General features: G+C 41.0%; 1 protein-coding gene across 1 annotated transcript in view; it reads right to left on the bottom strand.

The window, feature by feature from the left end:
* Positions 1 to 19,625, bottom strand: part of UHRF2 (ubiquitin like with PHD and ring finger domains 2) — an 88,705-nt gene extending 69,080 nt beyond the window's left edge. The window contains exon 1 of the mRNA XM_075278919.1: positions 19,116 to 19,625. Coding sequence (XP_075135020.1) covers positions 19,116 to 19,268 — 153 coding nt within the window. The 5' untranslated portion in view covers positions 19,269 to 19,625. The remainder of the gene's footprint in view (positions 1 to 19,115) is intronic.
* Positions 19,626 to 22,257: the final 2,632 nt, after the last annotated feature.

Below are 22,257 nucleotides of genomic sequence, written 5' to 3'. Positions count from 1 at the left end.
TACCCCACCTCCACCCTGCTGGAGCTCTCTGCCCTATACTGATCCAGCCTCGGGCCCATCAAGAGTCACTCTCATTTCATCAGTCCATAAAACCTTAGAAAAATCAGTCTCAAGATATTTCTTGGCCCAGTCTTGACGTTTTATCTTATGTTTCTTGTTCAAAGGTGGTCGTTTTTCAGCCTTCCTTACCTTGGCCATGTCCCTGAGTATCGCACACCTTGTGCTTTTTGATACTCCAGTAACATTGCAGCTCTGAAATATGGCAAAACTGGTGGTAAATGACATCTTGGCAGCTTCATGCCTGATTTTCCTCAATTCATGGGCAGTTATTTTGCACCCTTTTTTTTATCAGCACGCTTCTTGTGACCCTGTTAGCTATTTGCCATGAAACGCTTGATTGTTCGGTGTTCACGCTTCAAAAGTTTTGCAATTTCAAGATTGCTGCATCCCTCTGCAGGATATCTCACAATCTGTTACTTTTCTGAGTCTGTCAAGTCTCTCTTTTGACTCATTTTGCCAAAGGAAAGGAAGTTGCCTAATAATTGAGCTCACCTTATATAGGATGTTGATGTTAGACCACACCCCTCCTCATTACAGAGATGCAAATCACATGATTTACATAATTGGTAGTTGGCTTTCAAGCCTATACAGCTTGGAGTAGGACAACATGTATAAAAAGGATGATGTGATCAAAATCCTAATTTTACTAATAATTCTGCACACAGTGTATAGACATAACCATTATCCATGGACAAAAAAATGTTCACATTCCATAGATATATCAAATACTAGCTGCTGGTATTCAAGATTTTTGAAATCACTTGTCTCATTTACCATACTATTTCTATATTCTTTTTATATAAAGTAAAATAGTCTCAAAAGTATATGGTCATCTTTCCAGTAGGCCATTAAAAGGCATTAGCTACTAAATGCTCTTAAATTTTATTTCCTGCTATGTATAAACATATTTCATCTTTTAACCACTTCAGTACTGGGCCAATTTGTGGTCCAGGACCAGACACATTTTAGGTTTATTATGTATGTGCGGTTTTGAGGTCTGTAAAATTTTTCTCGTATGTCTTAGTCAACTAATTTTTGCGTCTTTTTTCAGGGACACATAGGGCTTTATTTTTAGATTATTTTTATTTTCAAATGTGTTTTAATTTTTTTTATATCCAGGAAAATATAAACAAAATAGGAGGGAAATTGTGTCTGGTTTTCAATTTATAATTTTTTTTATTTAATAACACAAAGTGTCACTGAAAAACTTTATAATATAGTTTTTCCTCTCTGTTACGGTAATTTTTATTTTGTACGGTGTCGTCGGTGGTGGGGCTATAACCTTTAATAACGGCGTTTTATTAGCGTATTATTTATTTATTTTTTATTATTTTATTTACTTTTTTTTTAAAAAAAAAAAACAACTTTATTATATTTTTATTTTATTTTTTTCCCAGATCGTGTCCCCATAAGGTGATAAGAGACATTTGGGGACATCTGATCACTTTTTTTTTGTACTTGAGGCTGATTTCTCCTATAACTGGGGCTGGTACATTTAACCTCAGTTACAGGAGAAATACAGACTCCTGCACACTGTATACACAGTATACAGAGCTGATCTGGGGTCCTGTAGGACCCAGCAGCTCTGGCAGGACACTGCTCCCAGCCGATCATGTGTCTGCCGGGTCAGAGGGCAGCTGATTTATGGCTGCGTCCATAGCCTGTATACACAGAGATAGCAGAGGAGGTAATAAATCTTCCCTGCTATCTCTCTGGGAGCTCCGGCTGAAGTTACAGCCCGCTCCTAGTGAAAGCAGCTAAACGATCTCCGTGCAGCTGCTGTGTTCTGACTTGGACATACAGGTACGTCCTGTCAGAACAAGGCAACCACTTCCCGGACGTATATAGTTTATGGGCGGTCCGGAAGTGGTTAACAAACATCCAGAAATGGTTTTAAAAAAAATCTTAATCACTTGCACATTCATAGCTAAAGTACAACAGGAAATGAGTGGTGAAAAAGGCATGAAAGTAAAATTGTCAGTTTCCAATGAACAAATGAATGAATGAGTAAACATGCTTATTTCATGAATCACTCATTTTATGCAGACATAAATTTGAACAGATTTTGAAATATTTTTAAATGAACAACAATATAATGCTTCAAATGGGTTGCCCAGTTTCAGATTTTCACATTGACAGAAATTATTGTTTGTATAATTCATATAATTGTATAAAAGTTAGACAATTTTGTATTATATACTTAATGTATTAATTCCTCAGTTTAATAGACCCCCATTTGCAGTTATTCAATGTGCTTACTTCCAGTGGGAAAAAAAAAAAAATCAGTCCATGGTCATGTGATGGACACAGGTGCACAGCTCGTTACAGTCACAGCACAGTAATCAGATATATACCTGGTAACGAACTGTGCACATCACATGACCATGGACTGATTTTTATGAATGACAGCAAGCAGAGCTCTAAAAAAAAACTGTGAGAAATTGACAAAGTATATTGGAAAATTGTACAACTTTTCAATATACAAAACAATGACATTTGTCTCTATTAGTCTGAATCTGGATAGCCCCTTTAACATGATAAAATTACATGTTAAATTTACTTGCATGTGAGGTTTTCAGTCTTGTTCTAACACCAGGTTACATGATCGCCACTCAGCACCCATCTCCCTTCATTATCTGTTCTCGGAACCTGGTGCTTCAATCAGCACAAAACTTGGTGTTTCAAAAAAAAAAAAATACAGAACCTGGGCTAGACCTCAGCACATTTAAGTCCCCATATAACCAAAACAGTACAAAAAAGTACAAAACAGTACAAATCAACTTAATCCATGTGTATTCCTCACAGTTATTAATTTTAAAATACCGAATAGACAAAGTGACAAAACGCGTATCCTTACAATTACCTGCTCTAGCATTTTCATGCATTTTGGGCAAGTACCACTCATTACAAGTTAGGCCTGGTTCACATCTGCGTCGGTAATCCGTTCAGGGAGTCCGCATGGGGACCCTCCCAAACGTACTATCAACCACATTGGAAAGTGGTGTGCAGTGAGAGCACACAGACCCCATAGACTATAATGGGGTCCGTGTGCTTTCCGCACAGAACATGCAGACACAAAAATAGTTTATGATCTAGTTTCCTGTCCGCTTGCCAATGCGTTTGGTAGTCCGTTCAGGAAGGCCCCCACGGACACCCCCAAACAGATTACCGTTGTAGATGTGAACCAGGCCTTAGCAGTGGTTTGTTCGCCAGCAGAACCGCTGGTTGATAATCTGCTGCAAATTACAGCTGCAGTGAAGTTGTCAGCCAAAAAAGGATTGCCTCATTATATATTTGTGGTCCACCTTATAAATGTTCACTGCCCTGTTACTAGTTAGTCATAATTCTGTTCAACCCTTTTTTTTTTTAAATATTTCGCAGGTGGTGTCCTGTCCTGTCCACTGTCCTGATGACTCACATGGAGAAGGTACCCGAGTGGATCCAGGCTTTTTTTTTTATATATAGATATTTCCTATAAATACGGTAATTAGATATTGTAACTTAAAAGAAATCACTAGTGCCTGATGATGTTGCCCTGATATAGTCTGTCCATGATTCCCACTCAGCTCTTTTGATCCTAGCGCTCGACATTGTCCTTTGACCCTAACTTTTCACAACTCTGGAAAAATTTGAATTCCCTCATCCCTTTAGAACCTCCTCATGACTACTAACAGCTTACTTAAAGTCACCTTTTTCTCAGTCACATTCCATAAAAATAGCTAAGGGATGTCACCTCTCCCCTGCATTGTTTGTAAGACATTCGATCTAACCTGGATGTTACCATCACCCACTGTTCTGCTTAAAAGTTGAGTTTATTTAATGATGACCTATTTCTCAAGGTTACTAATTCTCATGTATTCCTCCCTAATATTTTCACCTTTCTACAGTCTTAAAGTTAAAATAAAAACATCTGTAAAAGCCGCCATGTCATCCATCCACTTCAACCCCGGCCTTGCATCCCAGCTTCTCGTCAGTTGTCATTAAACACCAGGCCGATACTGACCTCTTCCATTACGCAGACATAGTGGATCCATTCACCAGGACACTATTGAACTTCTGGACCCTGCAATCCAAATTTAATCTCCCCTTGACAGCCTGCTTCTTATTATTCACATACCACACAACTGGCCTTCCTACTTCAGCCCCAACTTAGCTTTTCCAAACCTATAGGCTTCGAGCTCACGAGCTGGGGTAATTTCACTACCCAGAGTCTAATTAGTGACATTTACACCCTCCTCTCTACCTCTACCCTGGATTCCCCTCCAAGACTTTCCTACATGACTCAATGGCACTCCTATTTGAGGTGGGAGATCTCCCTCTCTGTGTGGCAGATTATATGGTCACTCCTGGTGCGCTTACATTTCCTAAGTAGGCCATTCATTCCTTTTCCTGGTTAGGAAGAATACATTCCATTAAAACCCAATTTTCTATAATTATTTTGCTCCCTCCCAATCGTTATACCAGCAGTAACGTTTCGTACTATACAGTAAAATATGTTTGGATTGGCAAACGCACCAGAATCTCCCTCAAAACTCTATTCATGCATAGAAGACTGCAAATATGTATTGTACTTCGCATGGGTCCCAGTGTCTTGCCCGTTGGTGAACCTTTCTAACCCCGTTTTTTGTATTATGTCTATATGAAGTCAAAATTATGTTGATTCGCACACTACTATACCCTATGTGGTGAAACTTTATGCAAATTATCGCACTTGTTTTCCATTCAGTATCATCTTCAATAGAGATGAGCGAACAGTGTTCTATCGAACACATGTTCGATCGGATATCAGGGTGTTCGCTATGTTCGAATCGAATCGAACACCGCGTGGTAAAGTGCGCCAAAATTCGATTCCCCTCCCACCTTCCCTGGCGCCTTTTTTGCACCAATAACAGTGCAGGGGAGGTGGGACAGGAACTACGACACCGGGGGCATTGAAAAAAATTGGAAAAAGTCATTGGCTGCCGAAATCAGGTGACCTCCATTTTAGACGAATAGTGGATTTCAAATCCGGGTCATATGAGAATGTGAACTTTGTGACTATGAGACAGGGATAGCTGTACAGGCAGGGATAGCTAGGGATAACCTTTATTTAGGGGGGAATGTTATTAAAAATAACTTTTTGGGGCTCTATCGGGTGTGTAATTGTGATTTTTGTGAGATAAACTTTTTCCCATAGGGATGCATTGGCCAGCGCTAATTGGCCAGAGTATGGAACTCGACCAATCAGCGCTGGCTCTGCTGGAGGAGGCGGAGTCTAAGATCGCTCCACACCAGTCTCCATTCAGGTCCGACCTTAGACTCCGCCTCCTCCAGCAGAGCCAGCGCTGATTGGCCGAATTCCGTACTCTGGCCAATCAGCACTGGCTAATGCATTGTATTGGCGTGATGAAGCAGTGCTGAATGTGTGTGCTTAGCACACACATTCAGCTCTACTTCATCGGGCTAATAGAATGCATTGGCCAATCAGCGCTGGCCAATGCATTCTATTAGCTTGATGAAGCAGAGTGTGCACAAGGGTTCAAGCGCACCCTCGGCTCTGATGTAGCAGAGCCGAGGCTGCACAAGGGTTCAAGCGCACCCTCGGCTCTGATGTAGCAGAGCCGAGGGTGCACTTGAACCCTTGTGCAGCCTCGGCTCTGCTACATCAGAGCCGAGGGTGCGCTTGAACCCTTGTGCACCCTCGGCTCTGCTACATCAGAGCCGAGGGTGCGCTTGAACCCTTGTGCACACTCTGCTTCATCAAGCTAATAGAATGCATTGGCCAGCGCTGATTGGCCAATGCATTCTATTAGCCCGATGAAGTAGAGCTGAATGTGTGTGCTAAGCACACACATTCAGCACTGCTTCATCACGCCAATACAATGCATTAGCCAGTGCTGATTGGCCAGAGTACGGAATTCGGCCAATCAGCGCTGGCTCTGGAGGAGGCGGAGTCTAAGGTCGGACCTGAATGGAGACTGGTGTGGAGCGATCTTAGACTCCGCCTCCTCCAGCAGAGCCAGCGCTGATTGGTAGAGTTCCGTACTCTGGCCAATCAGCGCTGGCCAATGCATTCTATTAGCCCGATGAAGTAGAGCTGAAGGTGTGTGCTTAGCACACACATTCAGCTCTACTTCATCGGGCTAATAGAATGCATTGGCCAATCAGCGCTGGCCAATGCATTCTATTAGCGTGAACTGAGTTTGCACAGGGGTTCTAGTGCACCCTCGGCTCTGCTACATCAGATTGCTACATCTGATGTAGCAGTGCCGAGTGTGCATCAGATGTGTAGTTGAGCAAAACTGACTCAGCACTGCTAAGTCTCTGCATTCGCATAGGAATGCATTGGCCAGCCTTCGGCCAATCAGCGCTGGCTCTGCCGGAGGAGGCGGAGTCTAAGGTCGGACCTGAATGGAGACTGGTGTGGAGCGATCTTAGACTCCGCCTCCTCCAGCAGAGCCAGCGCTGATTGGTCGAGTTCCGTACTCTGGCCAATCAGCACTGGCCAATGCATTTCTATGGGGAAAAGTTAGCTTGCGAAAATCGCAAACTGACAGGGATTTCCATGAAATAAAGTGACTTTTATGCCCCCAGACATGCTTCCCCTGCTGTCCCAGTGTCATTCCAGGGTGTTGGTATCATTTCCTGGGGTGTCATAGTGGACTTGGTGACCCTCCAGACACGAATTTGGGTTTCCCCCTTAACGAGTATATGTTCCCCATAGACTATAATGGGGTTCGAAACCCATTCGAACACTCGAACAGTGAGCGGCTGTTCGAATCGAATTTCGAACCTCGAACATTTTAGTGTTCGCTCATCTCTAATCTTCAATAAAACAGATCTGCTGTGGATATAGGCTTGCTCAAATCATTATGTCTCTTCATGTAATCCCACACAGGCTCAATAATGTTATGTTTAGGGCTTTGTGGGGATCCTATTATCACTTCCAGTACTGCCTCACCAAAGGGCTGGTAACTCCAAATGTTGGTTTGATTTAGATTTCTCGTTGTTTATTCACTTAATGTCAATTAACACAATTAAACACTACTTTTTGCTCACAGTATTGATAGACATGTTAATGTTATGCAAATAATAAAAATGGACACAAAATATTCACAACTCACAACATTGCGGCTTACTCAGTGTCGAGCATGAGCAATAAGCAAGAAAAAAAATACATGAAATTACACATTGGCATGCAGTCACTGAGGAATTTAATGGTTGTCTGAGGAAAATTATGCCATACAGAATGCAATTGGGCATGCATATCATCATGACTGGTTACTGGTGTGTAGACACTGAAGGTCATGGTAGCACGTTTAGACCACACAAGCTACTAACAGTAGCATGAGCAACATTTGGTCTGGCATTGTTGAACATGGTTCCTGGGACACTTTAGAGAATTAGCCATACCACTGGTTTCATGATCAAATCAATAGAAGCACAAACTTTTAGTGTAATCTGAGATAAAAATTAGAAGAGTCCGACATCCGAACATTATACCACCCCCACACCATAATCCTAGCATGAGGTGTGAGGATCTTTTGTGAAGGACTCTTCACAGCATTGCCCAAGTGGTCTCAGACCAATCTCTATCATTGCATCTGAAATAAAAGCTGGACTCAACGCTGAAGAGCACAGACTTGCCATCTTGAGGTGCACCATGATAGCCTGCGAGTGCAGTGGCGTGAATTCTCAGCAGAACATCCACAAGCCTGCCTAGTAGGAAAATGCCACTCTTTCTGTCATTCTTCCAACCACCAGGAAATGCAATGTTCAACAGTGCTGATATCTTGGCCTAGGAGTGTAGAAATCTCGTGGTATAATAAATCAAGGTCAGTTCAAGGATTCTGTCCCTCTCAGTTTGATAATAGGCCAGTTTTTGCCACCAGTCACAAATAGGGGTATCACACAATCTTCACATACCACCTGATCTGATTTTTGAGCATTCATGTGTCTAAAAAAACAACAACTTTGCTTTCAACCTATCTTTCATCGTGCCACAGTTGATTTTCTTAACCATCGTTTACCCTCTTGGGGTAAGTTCATAAAAGTTTGTTAGATTTAAAAAAAAAAAAAAAAAAAAAAACCCTGCTTAAAATTTTGTTAAGCAGATTTCAAAGCTTTTGTAAACAATTTTTTGCCTAGCAATCAGGAGTCTAGCATTTTTATTTTTTTAAACTACTTTTTTGGGAACTCCATTCATTTCTTCCTCTGTGATGTTCTTTATTTCTTTTCTTTCGACATACCATCTATATGACCACCTTACCCTCATTTCTATGGGATTCTCAGTCAGAATCTACTTGAAAAAAGGACATGATACTTTTTTTTTTCCCTTCTAGCGGAAAAAAAATAAAATAATCAGGTAGAGGATAAAAAAAATAAAAAATCTTCCACATACTACTAAAACGAATGGGATAGAGTTGGGCAATTTTTGAGGAGGATTTTGAGGTGGAAGCCCCTCTCACACTTCCTCCAATAATAAAAAAAAAACAAAAAAAAAACATAACCTTTAAAATCACAAATTCTTCATGCACCCCTCTCCATTTGCCTGGAGATCCAGCAAAGAGTCTCCATTCTAGTCTAATATGTTTGTAGATATTTTGCCTACAGGTGAGGGTGTTAGCCAATCAGTTTCTAAATTGTGATATTCCATTTTCATGCTGAATGGCTATATCATTTATGTGCGAGCCAAAGGTCAAAAACACCAAAGACCCAAATGGAGACTCTCCGCTGCATCCCTGGTTGAATGGAAATGGGAGTATGCAGCATTTGTTATTTTAAGCCTCTACACGGGGTTAAAAGAAGAATCGGAATACCCCGTTAAAGGGTTTGAGAACATGGCAGGTTCTGTTTAGGTGTATGCCCAGTTTAGAGCCACTTTAATGAATGTAATCAGAAATTACATAACAATACACTTCACATTTAGCTGAAATTTTGACAACATAACACTGAAGAGTTGAGGAGAATTTGAATTCACTTAAGCCATAATGGGTGTTATTTAGGAAAAGAAACAAAAAATTCCAAAGTACTTTGCTAAACAGTTTTGATCAAGACTAGGCTAAAAACAACTGGAAATATAACTATTAATTTACCATGAAATGCAGACACATGAAATCATCTAACTAAACACGAAAAGGGCACTGCATGTAATCCAATAAGCAATCCAAAAACACTTGGAAAATAGGCAAATAAATCTACCAAATAAAAAGTTGGTTTTTCCTATCAGACAAAAAAAATGGTTAATGTTTTTGGTACTAAATTTGATTAGAAACAGGTTGATGAATTGAAAACTAACTTCAATGTGATGCACTTACAATGCACCTTTTCAAACACACACAGGAAAAAAAAAACCTACAAACTTTTATTTTTCCTTTTATTTATGTATATTAATGTAGCTGGTTTAATCTTTCATGTGCTGATGACCTAAGCACACTCGTGTAAAGTAATCGACTGAACATTTGCATGGCATAGTTTCAAAGGGATTTAAATTCCAGAAGCCTAAAGTTAAGTAACAGGAAGCTGACAAAATGTTCACAATTACAGTAAATACAAAAGAATGTGCAAACAGGAATATTTTATAACATAATTTGACAAAAACAAAGTTTTGTACTAAAATATGCAAAACAAATACATATTTTTCAACCATTAGTCTTTACATTTTCTGGGATTACTTGGATGATTTGTTTGCATTTTTTACTATTCACTTAAACACTAAATATTTCTAACTGAGAAATAGCAGCCGAAGCCAACAAGAGAAGTAGTGAAAAACCATCCTCTTTTCCTTTGACCTTTGCCATTGTAACTGAGTGAACTTCCTTGACATAATTGCCTCTGATCAGAGCAGCATGGCGTGTCTTTTATTTTCCAATCACTGTCATATGTGGAAAGATAAAGAAAATCTGCGGGAAACAAATGCATTTCTCATTCTGAGCACAGCTTTCATCAGAAAAGTGTTAGCTGCAATGGTGTATGTAAAGAAAAATTACTCAGATATATATTCTGCAAAGGGTTGAGCTTTTAAAACTTCAGATTTCTCACTGTGCAAACATATAGAATATTCTTTGTAAATTCTTGAGGCCAAGTAAGCCATAGAGAAAACCTTTAAGTAAAATGGTCACCTTATAGAAACCATTGGGCACTCCAATAGTTTATATTAAAAGGGATCATATCATTCAGAAGTAATTTTTGGTCCCTAACACGTCAGAATAGCCTTAAGAAAGGCTATTCTTCTCCTACCTTTAGATGTCTTCTCCGCGCCGCCGTTCCGTAGAAATACTGGTTTTTGCCGATATGGAAATGAGTTATTTTGCAGCACTGGGGGAGGGCCGCAGCACTAGGGGCGTCCCCAATGCTGCCAGAGAACTCTCCAGTGCCGCCTCCATCTTCTTCAGGAACGTCCTCTTCCTGTGTCTTCTTCCGGCGGAGGCTTTGAAACTTGTAGGCCTCGGGCAGAGCCGACTGCGCATGCTCACAGGCCACAAGAAAAATGGCTGCTTACAAAGTAAGTAAGCAGCTATTTTCTTGTGGCCTGTGGGCATGCGCAATCAGCTCTGCCCGAGGCCTACAAGTTACAAAGTGAGTTCTCTGGCAGCATTGGGGATTCCCCAGTGCTGTTTGAGAGCTGGGGCCCGCTCCCAGTGCTGCAAGAGAACTCATTTGCATACCGACGAAAACCGGTATTTCTGCGAAACGGTGGCGCGGAGAAGACAGCTAAAGGTAGGAAACGAATAGCCTTTCTTAAGGCTATTCTGATGTGTTAGGGACAAAAAAATTACTTCTGAATGATAGGATCCCTTTAAATACACACACTTTGCATACATTCACACATACACAGAAGCAAGGGGTACATTCAATAGATAAATATGCATACTTGGATCAAGTGATGCTAACTTCACCATAAGCATTCGGATCTCCAATACATTTAACCAATACATACAGCTAATGATATATACATTCAATTAAATTCTCTATTTCAAAGCATCGCTAATCTAGTGCTCACTAAGAATGTGAAATGGCTGTAAGCCTGAGCCAGAGTCTGATATATTCCATGCAGGCTTTTTCCTGTTGCTACAGACTATGATGAACAGTTTACTCACTGTAGCAAGTAGACTTAATGGTAGAATGAGAAAGTCTGACTATCTTCACCCTGTCTAGCACAAGCTCTAAAGCAGAATTTCAGTCAAAATTATTTTCTGCCACTATACATGTCTTAAATAAAATACTGAAAAATCACATTGGTGAAATCTGTACCCTCATAACACCCTTGATGTCCAGAAAGAAACTGCCACCCTTTTGTCATTTTTCAGGTATTTCTGGTACTAAAAGTCTAAGCACCCAGCCAGTGATCTGAATAAACCTCTATAGATTCATCAAATGTTCAGTCACATATCTAGTAACAGAAACACCTGAATACTGCCAGAAAGCTGCAGGAAGGGGCACGTAGTGCCCACTTACTAAAGGGTGGCCTATTAAGTTGTGTAATACTATATATCACTGCACAGAAAACATGTGGCCCTTTGTAGCTTACTCAGACAACAACAGCAACAGAAGAGACAATCTTCTGCCACAAAACTATATCAATGTTATCAGCTACTGAAGATCATGCCGATCAATCTATATGTTCAATGTGACAGGCTCCCCTTACAGGTCTGCAGGGCCTATTTTTTCTGGAGATTACTGGTGTTCTGAGACTACAGACTTCACCAATGAGCTCTTCCCACGTGTACTGATTACATGCCAGAAGATGATTTCTATTGCTATTTTCTCTATTTAAGCAAACAGTAGACAAAATCTAAAATATCAGCTTTTGCTAATGTTGAACACATTGGCTTTCCTGTACAGATTTGTGGTTTGCCTACCACCACTCAGGCCTATACAGCAGAAACAGGCTTCAGATGACAGCTTATATCCTGTAAAGTGAAATTTGATTAACAATGGCTTTGTAGCAGCTATCTGACAACAAATTTTGTGATTGCTTGTTGTAATTCTGACTTGTATGAACACCATCAGACTTATTAACACACCTGATGTTCAACCAAAACTCTCTCATTATTATTGTCAATTCTGTGGGAGTTTTTCTTGCAGCAGTCACTTCATTTACATGAAAAGTAAGGCCAGGTTCACACGTCCATTGTTAATGTTTGTTGCTGTCTTCTGTTATAGGATGACAGTAACGGACATTAAACTGTTGCAGAGAATGGACACAGATTGATTCAGTCTCTGTTCCTATTGACACTAATGCAAACAACATGAGGGACACTATCTTCTGTCATGTTTGTTTACTTTTGTAAAGGAAGAAAAACTCCTGCATGCACAACTTTATCTTCTACTACAACAATAAACAAACTTGATGGAAAGCTTCAATGGGAACAGACAGAATCAGTGTGCGCCTGTTCTCTGCAACAGTTTAATGTTCGTTGCTGTCATCCTAGGTCTGTCCTAGGATGATAGAAATGAATATTCACATTAACAATAGTGAACCCAGCCTAAGATAGACATAACAGAAGATAAAACTTCTGTAGATAACACTACATAACATCCATCTACTGACATATTATCTACTCTGCCTCCTTGCACAAAGCATATGTAGAAAACTCTCATAGTTAAGAGAGTCAGCTCCAGACTATTGCTGCCTAAAGCCATTAGAGTGCTGTAAGGCATATCGCTAAGGCTGGGTTCACACTACTGCCGCTGTCCGCCCCGGGGTTTACCCCAGGGAAACTGGGCAGGGGACGGCTTTCCGGCGGTCAACTTTAAAACCCATTCATTTGAATGAGATTTTAAAGGTGACCGCCGGTGTCTTTATGCGGCCAAAGTACTGCATGTACGACTGTGTCTGTGCAAAAAAAAAAAAAAAAAAAGACGGTTTCCAGGTGGAGAGGCCACATATGGACACCGGCGGTCGCCTTTAAAAACCCATTCAAGTGAATGGGTTTTTAAGTTGACCGCCAGCAAGCCGTCCTTTGTCCAGTTTCCCCGGGGTTTACAACAAATCCCCAGGGCAGACAGTGGCAGTAGTGTGAACTGAGCCTAAGTTACCAGAGAATCTCAAGTAAATTGCCAGCCCCCATAATCATAAACAGGGTATAGGAGAGGGAAAAAAAAACTGATTAGAAAAGAGCAGATACAACTGTAAAGATCTCTCAATCCCCAACTATCTGTATGGCACAGGGAGTAAATAAGGAGGTACAGCTAGAGAAAAACAGTTACTTGTATGCTATGTGGTCCTATATATCTGCATTTTTATAGCACGTTATTAGGGTGCAATGTGTTAATATTTATTTGATTAAGTTCTGAATGAGGGAGAACAGTGTGTGGTTCACTAGCTATAAAGGCATAGGGGGAACATACCTCCAGTTTCATGGAGGTATGTGAAAAGTGAAATTATTGCATCAGGGCCCAAAAACAGACTCCCCAGTCAACAGTCAAAACAGAGTTCCCTTTGATAATTACAGGTCTGCAACTCTTTTTCTTACATAGTAGTAAAAGCAGAACACCCCTCCTGCTTCCCCAAGTGGTCACAGCAGCTGCCCCTTCCCCCTTCCCCATGCGTTCAGCAGCAACTTGCCCCCACCCACTTCCCCAAACCATTCAAAGCATTCCTGCCTCTAATTTCTCTCCCTTCAAAATGTCACAGCAGTATTCCTACCATCCCACTACCATCTCCCAGAAGTCAAATATGAACTCACAAATAGCTCAGTCTCCCTCCTCAAATTTACAGCACATTAATTAAATGCCCTTCGACATACAAGAAAAAAATATGGTTTACAATACTAAAAAATAGTGAAGTGGTGGGAAACCTCCCCCCCTCCCTCCCACACAACTATAAATTAACTTTACTACTGTTTTCCCCAGCTTTCACAAATTGACAAGTAAATGTGGGTGACTGCCAACTCCATTCTCAAGTTCTTTTCATAGTGGAGTATTGAAAGATAAATGTACGAATGTTTAAGAGTTGTACAAGTTCTTTAACAAAATTGACCAAGAGCATGCACAGTTTTAAAGAGGACCTTTCATCACCTCCAAACAAGTACAGCTCTTTACATTATTTAAAGGAGCTCTATCACTGGGAAAAGTCATTTTTATCTAAACACATCCTTGCATAGGCTTTAGAAATGCTATTCCACACCTACCTTTAGTATGTAAATTGCCTCAGTGGATTCTGAATAAGTCAGTTTTTATTCATATGCTAATGAGCTTCCAGCCAGTACAGGAAGTTCCCAGCAGCCTCCTCTCTCCTATTATCTCCTATGCGTGTGAGGCAAACAGGAAGCTGAGTCATCAGCAGCAGCCTCCCATAGGAAACAACAGGAGAGGAATGCACGATGTATCATGCACCAGACTAATTAGCATATGAATAAAAACGGACTTATTCAGAAACCACCGAGGCAATCTATATACTAAAGGTAGGTGTGGAATAGAGTTTCTAAAGGCTATGCAAGGATGTGATTAGTTACAAATGACTTTTCCCAGTGATAGAGCCCCTTTAATAGATACTGCTCAACTAATTCCAGCACAGTTGGAATAATTCCTCTAGCTCTCACAATTCCTGAGCAATCAATGCTGTTAGTGTTTGATATGCTATTTAAAGGAGTTATCCAGCTTCCAAAAATTATCAGCAAATACATGCGCAGCAGTGCTAAATACTCACTGTGTCCTTGTGCAGCCTTTCCATGGCTTTATTTTACTTGAGACTCCTTGTATCACTGTTATTTACATGCAGTGAATCTTTGAAAAAAAAAAAAAAAAAATACACTTTCTATGATTCATCTGCCTGTTCTCACTCCCTGTGTTTACTTCTCATGTGGGCATTGGCAGATAATATTTGGAAGCTGGATAACCCCTTTAAAAGAGGACTTTTCATGTCCTCCTGCACATGTGGTTTTAAATACTGCTAGAAAGATGACACTGTGCTGCATTCAGTGCACTGTCAGCTTTGCCATTATGCGCCCCAGGCTGGAGATATTAGTGCAGTTAGTTTCGGCATTGATCTTCATCAGAAGAGCGTTCCTGACAGTCTAGCTGGTCTGTGAAGAATGCCCCCCATCCCCCCCGAACAGTACTTGTTCATTGACTTGTACTGGGGAGCGTTCCTCACAACTCAGCATCATCGCTAGACGGTAAGGAACGCCCCCTCTGACAATTTATCTATTTGCAGCTGAGAGCAGGGAGCAAGTAAAGGGCTGCCATAATCAAGATTTGTTTTATCTTGCCCCATACTCAAATTAATATAGAAGTCTGCAAGTGGATGACACTAAAACAGTATAAAACAACTTTTTAAACTGCAGATTTACACAGAGTTGCCTATCCTAAGAAGGCAAAAATTAGGAGTTGCATATATTGCATATATTGCATATATTAGCAGTTGCATATATTGTTACAACCTAAAATCTCAAATGCCATATGAGAAGAGCAATTAGAACAAAAAGTACAAAAAGTAACACTTTCCATGCAAAGACATGTAGCTCCGTTCTATATTGTCCAATTTAGAAAACCAAAAATCATGATCTTCATGATTTTGTAAAGCATGCGGGCCTGAACTAAAAGGAAGGCAAACCACACCTACAGACATTATAAAGATCTGTTACTCTAGTTATTATTGTATTGTCAAACTAATTATCATAACATAAATGTTACAATTCAATTTCCAAGTAAATAAACCAATCATAGCCTCACTTCATCTATTATGACTAAATTCTATGGTCTTAAAGTGGAAAATGAAAACACAGTAGCAGATACTACAAATTATCAAAAACATTACATCTAAAGAAAGTGAGAACCAATAAAAAACCAACTACTATTTTACATGTTTCAAATGAAAGTTCAAGTAACCAAACACAGTGCAGTATTGTGATCACACAACCATAACATGCTGTAATGCGAGGAGGCGGGAAGCCATACTGTGCCAGATGCCTCTCATTAATTGTGCACACTGGAAAAGATTTGAGAAAAACAAAACTGACTGGCGAGATAAAGACTGGTTATAGGAAAAGGTGTATTGCACAATTTTGTCCATACAGACAAACGCAAAGCATCACAACCTCTGATAGACTGTGTACACTATTTATAAACAAAGAAAATAAACAAGCCTACATCTAATACATAAAAACATCAACTATGATTTCCTATTCACATTAAACAAATTAGCAAGCTTTTCCTAATATTTCAAGGAATGTCTGTTGTGAGTTAAGGGGAGTCTGTCGCCAGGGGGAAGCACATTAAACTGGCAACTCTTTTCGATAGGTCAGGCTCAGGCTAGGTTCACATGTGCGTCAGAGTCTCTGTAGGAGACCACACTGCAAATTCCACCAAAACAATTGGCGGAGAGAAAAGTCCCGCATGGAGGACTTTTCTCTTTGCCAGTTTCAGCATAAAAACCTCAAAACCCAACAGACACTAACGGATGCTATTATAGTCTATGCTTGTCTGAGGGTAACTGCTGTTTTAGTGGACGGGCTCCCCATCGTTCTGGGTCCCTTGCCAGGCCCAAATGACAGAAAGCCCAGCGCATGTGCCTTACCTGAATGTAATGCTTTTTTATCGCATGAAAAGGTCTTCCTTCAAGACATTGATTTATTTCAAAATATACAAATGAGTAGTCTGGACCACTGATGGCAACACTGTTGCTCCAAACTGCTATGCTCCACATTGCTCTAATACGCTGGCATGAAAGCAAGAACACAGGGCCAGACAAAATTTCAGCATAGCTCCCTGGCCCTGTCACTCAAAAAAGGGAGGGGGTAAAAAGATTGTATTAGAGCAGCGTGGAGCGTAGCAGTTTGGAGAAACGAAGCCGCCCTCTATGCTCCAAATCGCTCAATTGCATATTGTGAAATAATGGAATATCTTGGCAACGGAGGAAGGATTTGTCATGGGGTGAAAGGGTGTTACATTCAGGTGAGACTGACCTATCTAACTGTGTTGCTGGTTTATTATGCTTCGCCCTGATGACAGAATTCTTTCAACCTCTAGAACTAGAGAAGGACTATCATTGATATCAATTATCATCCAAATGCACAAAGTTAATATTTACCAAGAAGTGGTATATTTCTGTTTGGCTTTTCTATATACACTAAGCAAGACATAAAGTAAGATTTCTACCATATTTCTTAATCAATTTACATTGAATTATTTCTATAAAAAATATAAACAGTAGGCTGGATGTTAAGTAGTTAAATAATGGCTTTCATATACTGCCATCACGTACAGGCCCTTGCTGTCATTTCCAGTACACATTGTTCATGAAAACAAGTCACATGGCAGAGACAGACACAGTTTAGTGGCTTTTTCAGCTTGTGGGAAGAGTCTTGCAGTCAGGTTTACCAATCATAATAAGAGAAAAAAAAAAAAGCAAAAGGGTTAAAGAATCATAACTCTAAGGGTGCATTCACACTGAGTAAACGCTAGCTTATTTTGTAGAGTAAAATTACACTTGTAAATTTTGCTATCCCATTGACTTCAATGACATTTTACAGGCGTATTTTTACAGGCGTATTTTTTACAGGCGTATTTTTTACTGGCGTATTTTTACACTTGTAAAAAAATATCATTGAAGTCAATGGGATAGCAAAATTTACAAGTGTAATTTTACTCTACAAAATAAGCTAGCGTTTACTCAGTGTGAATGCACCCTAAAGGATAACACAAAAGATAGTTGAAGTTCCACAACATTAAAAGCAATCCCACTGTAAAAGAAAACATGCATGTATGGGTCTATGCTTTTACAAAAGCTTAAATGGTGAAACTGATACATGACTTGTACAGTACTAGTAATGAGAAATATAATAATGGATGTAAAACTAAAATCAGTTAGGTAGGTTTAAACAATCCACAGCAGACACTTACAAGGCACCCAGTGCATTTGACTTAGGCATGAGTGGGTACCAATCACAAGTATATTCCTGCTAATTAGTTCGTGTTAATAAATAAATACATTTATAAAACTTTTTATATAAATTAAATTACTTTTCCTATCGCGAGTTCCTTTCTACGCTCAGCCAACAAAACTACAAATCAAGGCACAAAGTGAATGCTCTATAGGCCTCTCGCTCGCTGCTAGCAAAGTACTTGCGTATTTGCATGCCAAGTTACGTCTTCTAGGCCTTTCCAGAAAGGAAGTAGTAGTACACACAGTAGAATAGTAGATGTCTAACACACATTGATGGGGGCCCATTCTTTGTAATCTTGGAGCATGATAGGTGTTAAGTATGAAGTTCTGATTCAAGAACAGAGGTGGAGAAGAACATTTACACCAAAGAGAGCCAAACAAAGGTGTTATGAAAAAGATGTTAAGCAGCAGAAATAAAGCAAAGTAGCCCAGGAAATCTGCGAAGAGCTGATAGATACTGAATGAAATCCACTGCCTACACTGTAATGAGGATGTAATACCTCGCGTAGGCATTAAAAAAAAAACACAATGCAGAAAACAGGAGATAAGTAGTAATATTCATCAAAAGTTTAGTAACTTCTCAATTTAATACAAAATACGACATGATAGCGTTGTAGTTCCAAGCTAGATTTGTAAGCAAGGATAAATGCTTTATCTATGAAACAACACAATAAACAAGATCAGAAGTGCTGAAAGTGGCACGGGGTGTTCGGTGCTGCAGGGGTTAATGCACTGTCCGCCTACCAAATAGTGAAGGAATGCAGGGTGAAAGGGTTCCCTGGGCTAGGTAAATAAGGCTTATTAAGAGAGTACATGACATGCCTAAACTTTGTTAATACAGCATGCGTCTCAATTCATTCATTAGCGTGAGGCCTAAATTTTTTGGGGGGTGAGTAAAGGAATAGCTACCCGCAATTGATGGAAAGAATATATGAGTGTTGTTTATTCTACGTCCATGAATATGCTATGGTAATAATTTTTTCTTCCCTTCTTAGCCCCTGCGACCCACAACATCAGTCCTTGGGGGAATGAATTGAAACACATACTAGATTACCAAGTTACGACACTCTTTGTACTCTCTTGAAAGCACTTTATTTACCATGTTATAGAGACCCCAATTAATGCAATGGGTGCACACAGTGATGTCGGTGTTTGGTGTCATGTATTACCGCCTGCTATTGTTTACCTGTTTCCCCCGATAGAAGAGGCGCTGACGATCTGGGGTGACGTTAAAACTCTCCTGGATCTTTAACCTTAAGCCCTCTATTTTGGTAAGCCTGGAGAGGTCATCGATGGTGCGGGTCTCTGTTCCGTCAATGGTCCTCACCTGGATCCACATCTTTCATGCACTCACCAAGCTGTAGGATGAAATAGAAAGAATCACCTCTCTGGATTGTCCCAGTCTCCCTTGTCTTCGTAGTAATGTCACTGTTTTAATGCATCAGAGTTGTCGATGACAGCCACAGCAGCACAACAAAGAAGGCAGCACAGGCTCCACCGACAGAGCAGGCTCTGCTGCTGCAGCTGAGGAGAAGTGCGCTGCACGTTGCTAGTACTAGCCCGCTATTATTACTGTGCACTGCCACCACCGCTTACGGTTATTAGTATTATTATTATTGCTGCCTAGTGCTGGGAGCGCAGGGCAGCCATGTCTGAGCGGCTCTGGGAGTGTTTACTAGGAGCTGCTGCTCTCACATGGGGGTCACGGCGCCAAGCTGAAATCTCGCGTAATGAAAGCGAGGCCGGGGCCGGCCCTCAACACTCAGGCGGCAGAGCACAGGCTACGAGCGCTCGGCTCTCCCCGCCCTATTCTCGGTGCATGTGCCTGCTCTCTCTGCCCCAGTGGTGCATGTGCCCTGGCCTCCATCTCCTGTGAGCTGTATGAGAAAGCCGTACGAGAGGCTTACTGCACCATGAGGTCTGACAAGTTCTATATAGTTGCCTATCAGTTGGTCTCTCACATGGGAACAACCTGAGGCGAATTTTGTGTTTTGCTACTTCACCATCGCCGCCAGTTATGTATGTCAGTGGATGGAGCTAGTCAGTGCGTAGTTACATTGTACCTAGTGAGGAATATGGTGCGGGTATTGAACAATGGCAGCAGGTTGCACATGAAGTAGTTTACTGCAATCGTCTTTCCAGTGCAGTAACTAAAGTCTTGTGGGCTCCGGTGCAATCTTTTGTCTGGGGCTCCCTACCTCATCCCTACATAGGATTCTTGACAGTGATGGTTACGGTTTCTAAGGAGTTTAATCAACCTTAGGGTTAGTTCACATGGGGTTCTGCGTGAACACATTCCGTCGCAGCCGCCGCGACGGGATGCTGGTGCAGTGCACCGGCATCCCATCGTGGATTTCCACTCCGTATTAGGCCCAAATGAATGGGCCTTGTCCAGAGGGTGCTGTCACGAGATTTAGCCGCAGAATCTGCCTGAAGAAAGGGCAGCTCGCTTCTTTTTTCCGCTAGCGGTTTGTACTGCTAGCGGTCTACATAGACCTCTATTGTGTGGGGGCAGATTTTGAGGCGGATTCCGTGTGAAAATCCGCCCCCTCTTGCCCCGTGTGAACTAGCCCTTAGTGTGGTTAGGGTAATCTGTGGGTCGCCTTGGCTTATGGGCCAGATGGAGGTTTCAATCTCAATACTGATTCCAGTGCTTATGGGCCCCGATGTGGCTGCACCCTCTGCAACCCCTCAAGTTACGCCCCTAGACCCTTCACAAAAAAGTAGCCGTTTACGTTAGTAGGGACACATTCACATGAAAGGGTCTATAAACCTCTGTAAGCCTATGTATGCTCAAGGTGAAAGCCCAACATGGTCACCTGCATATATAAAAGTAAATGATGTGGACTCCAATCAGTGAGGGATATGCTATTAGGCTAACACCCCATATTGCGGAAAAGCAGTGGTTTTTGTTTCAGATTTTGGTGAAATTTGGGGGTCCAAGAATGTACAAAAGGAATGTGAAACATATAGGAAGTACTTATACTTCTGCTTAATTCACTCCTGGCTTTGGCTCAAAAAACTGCAGCAAAATTTTCAACAAAAAAGCTGCGTTTCCGCATCCTGAGGCCAGGGTCCCATATTGCGAAAATGCAGTGTTGTGGCTGCAGCAAAAAAAAACCTTCTACATTACCCGTAAAGTGGATAGGATTCTGGGTAATCCCATCCGCACATTAAACAAAAAATCTGCAGCATAAATGCTGAAATTTCAAAAACACTTGCGGACTTTCTGTGAAAAATGCTGTAGAAAAAAACCAATGTTTTTCACCTCAGAATTTTCCGTAACATTTTTTGGCTGCGAGTCGCTGCGTGGGGTCTTAGCCTGAAATAGCACTCCTTTCTGTTTGTGCGGTCCCTAAGTCCAATGTAAATGATATTCGTGTTTCTTCCACAGAGGTGCGAGAAAGTGAAAGGCAAAGTGCTGGAGTCTTGCTATATCAGCCCCAGATTCCTGAATTGTGTATGGTCCAGTGCAGGCCTGGAATAGGTTTTAGTCCTGAGACTCTTTACTGGCCCATAAAAGGTTGCAGAGCCTGCACTTCAGGGCAGATCCAGAAAGTGAGGAGGTGGCTGGGTCTGTCCTGTAACCCTGTGTCCACTGAGACCAATTTGTCCTTTCTGTTTTTCGTGTGGCTGTTAGTAAGCCACACGTATAGTTAGGTTATTATTTCTGTTTAGTTAGTTGCTCGGACAAGCAGGAATTTGTTTTATTTTTGCCTGAAGTTAAGGCTATATTTTGTTTTGCTCATTTGTGTCTAAAGTGAGAGTTTATTTATTTTCTTGGTTTTTTTTTCTAAATAAACCAGTTTGCTGCAGAGTTGGTGTCCCTGTCTTGACTGTGTGGGTTCGCAACACTGCTTCTACCGAGCTACCTTCCCCACAGAGGATACAGCAGAAGCTGTAGTGAATTCTACTGCACAGGCATGACATACAAAGCTTTACACAAGGTTCACATCTGTACCAGGCTCTTTGTTGTTTGGGTCCACTGGCGGACCCCATTGACTATAATGAGGTGCATTGAATGTCTGCCATTTCAAAACTAAAAGCAGCAGAGAGAAAAGTCCACCTTGCACATGTGAACGTATCCTTACTAGAATGACATGCTCAAACCTATACATTATGAACATCGGGATGCTATTGCAAGCAGGTAATTGGAATATTCCACAGAGGAAGAAGGACAGGACAATACTTTTCTAAGTTATTCTAAAATACATATTAAGTAGTTACACACACAGGCAAATAAGGTAGTCTCACAGGGAGGAAAGAACTAGCATCAGACATTGAAATTACATTAGGTGTTGCTTAGATTGTCAAATGATTAAAGTTTT

Source organism: Leptodactylus fuscus, chromosome 1 (genome assembly GCF_031893055.1).
Source record: "Leptodactylus fuscus isolate aLepFus1 chromosome 1, aLepFus1.hap2, whole genome shotgun sequence".
Classification (NCBI taxonomy): Eukaryota; Metazoa; Chordata; class Amphibia; order Anura; family Leptodactylidae; genus Leptodactylus; species Leptodactylus fuscus.
The sequence above is the reverse complement of the archived record's forward strand: the minus strand, read 5'-3'. Positions and strand labels throughout refer to the sequence as shown.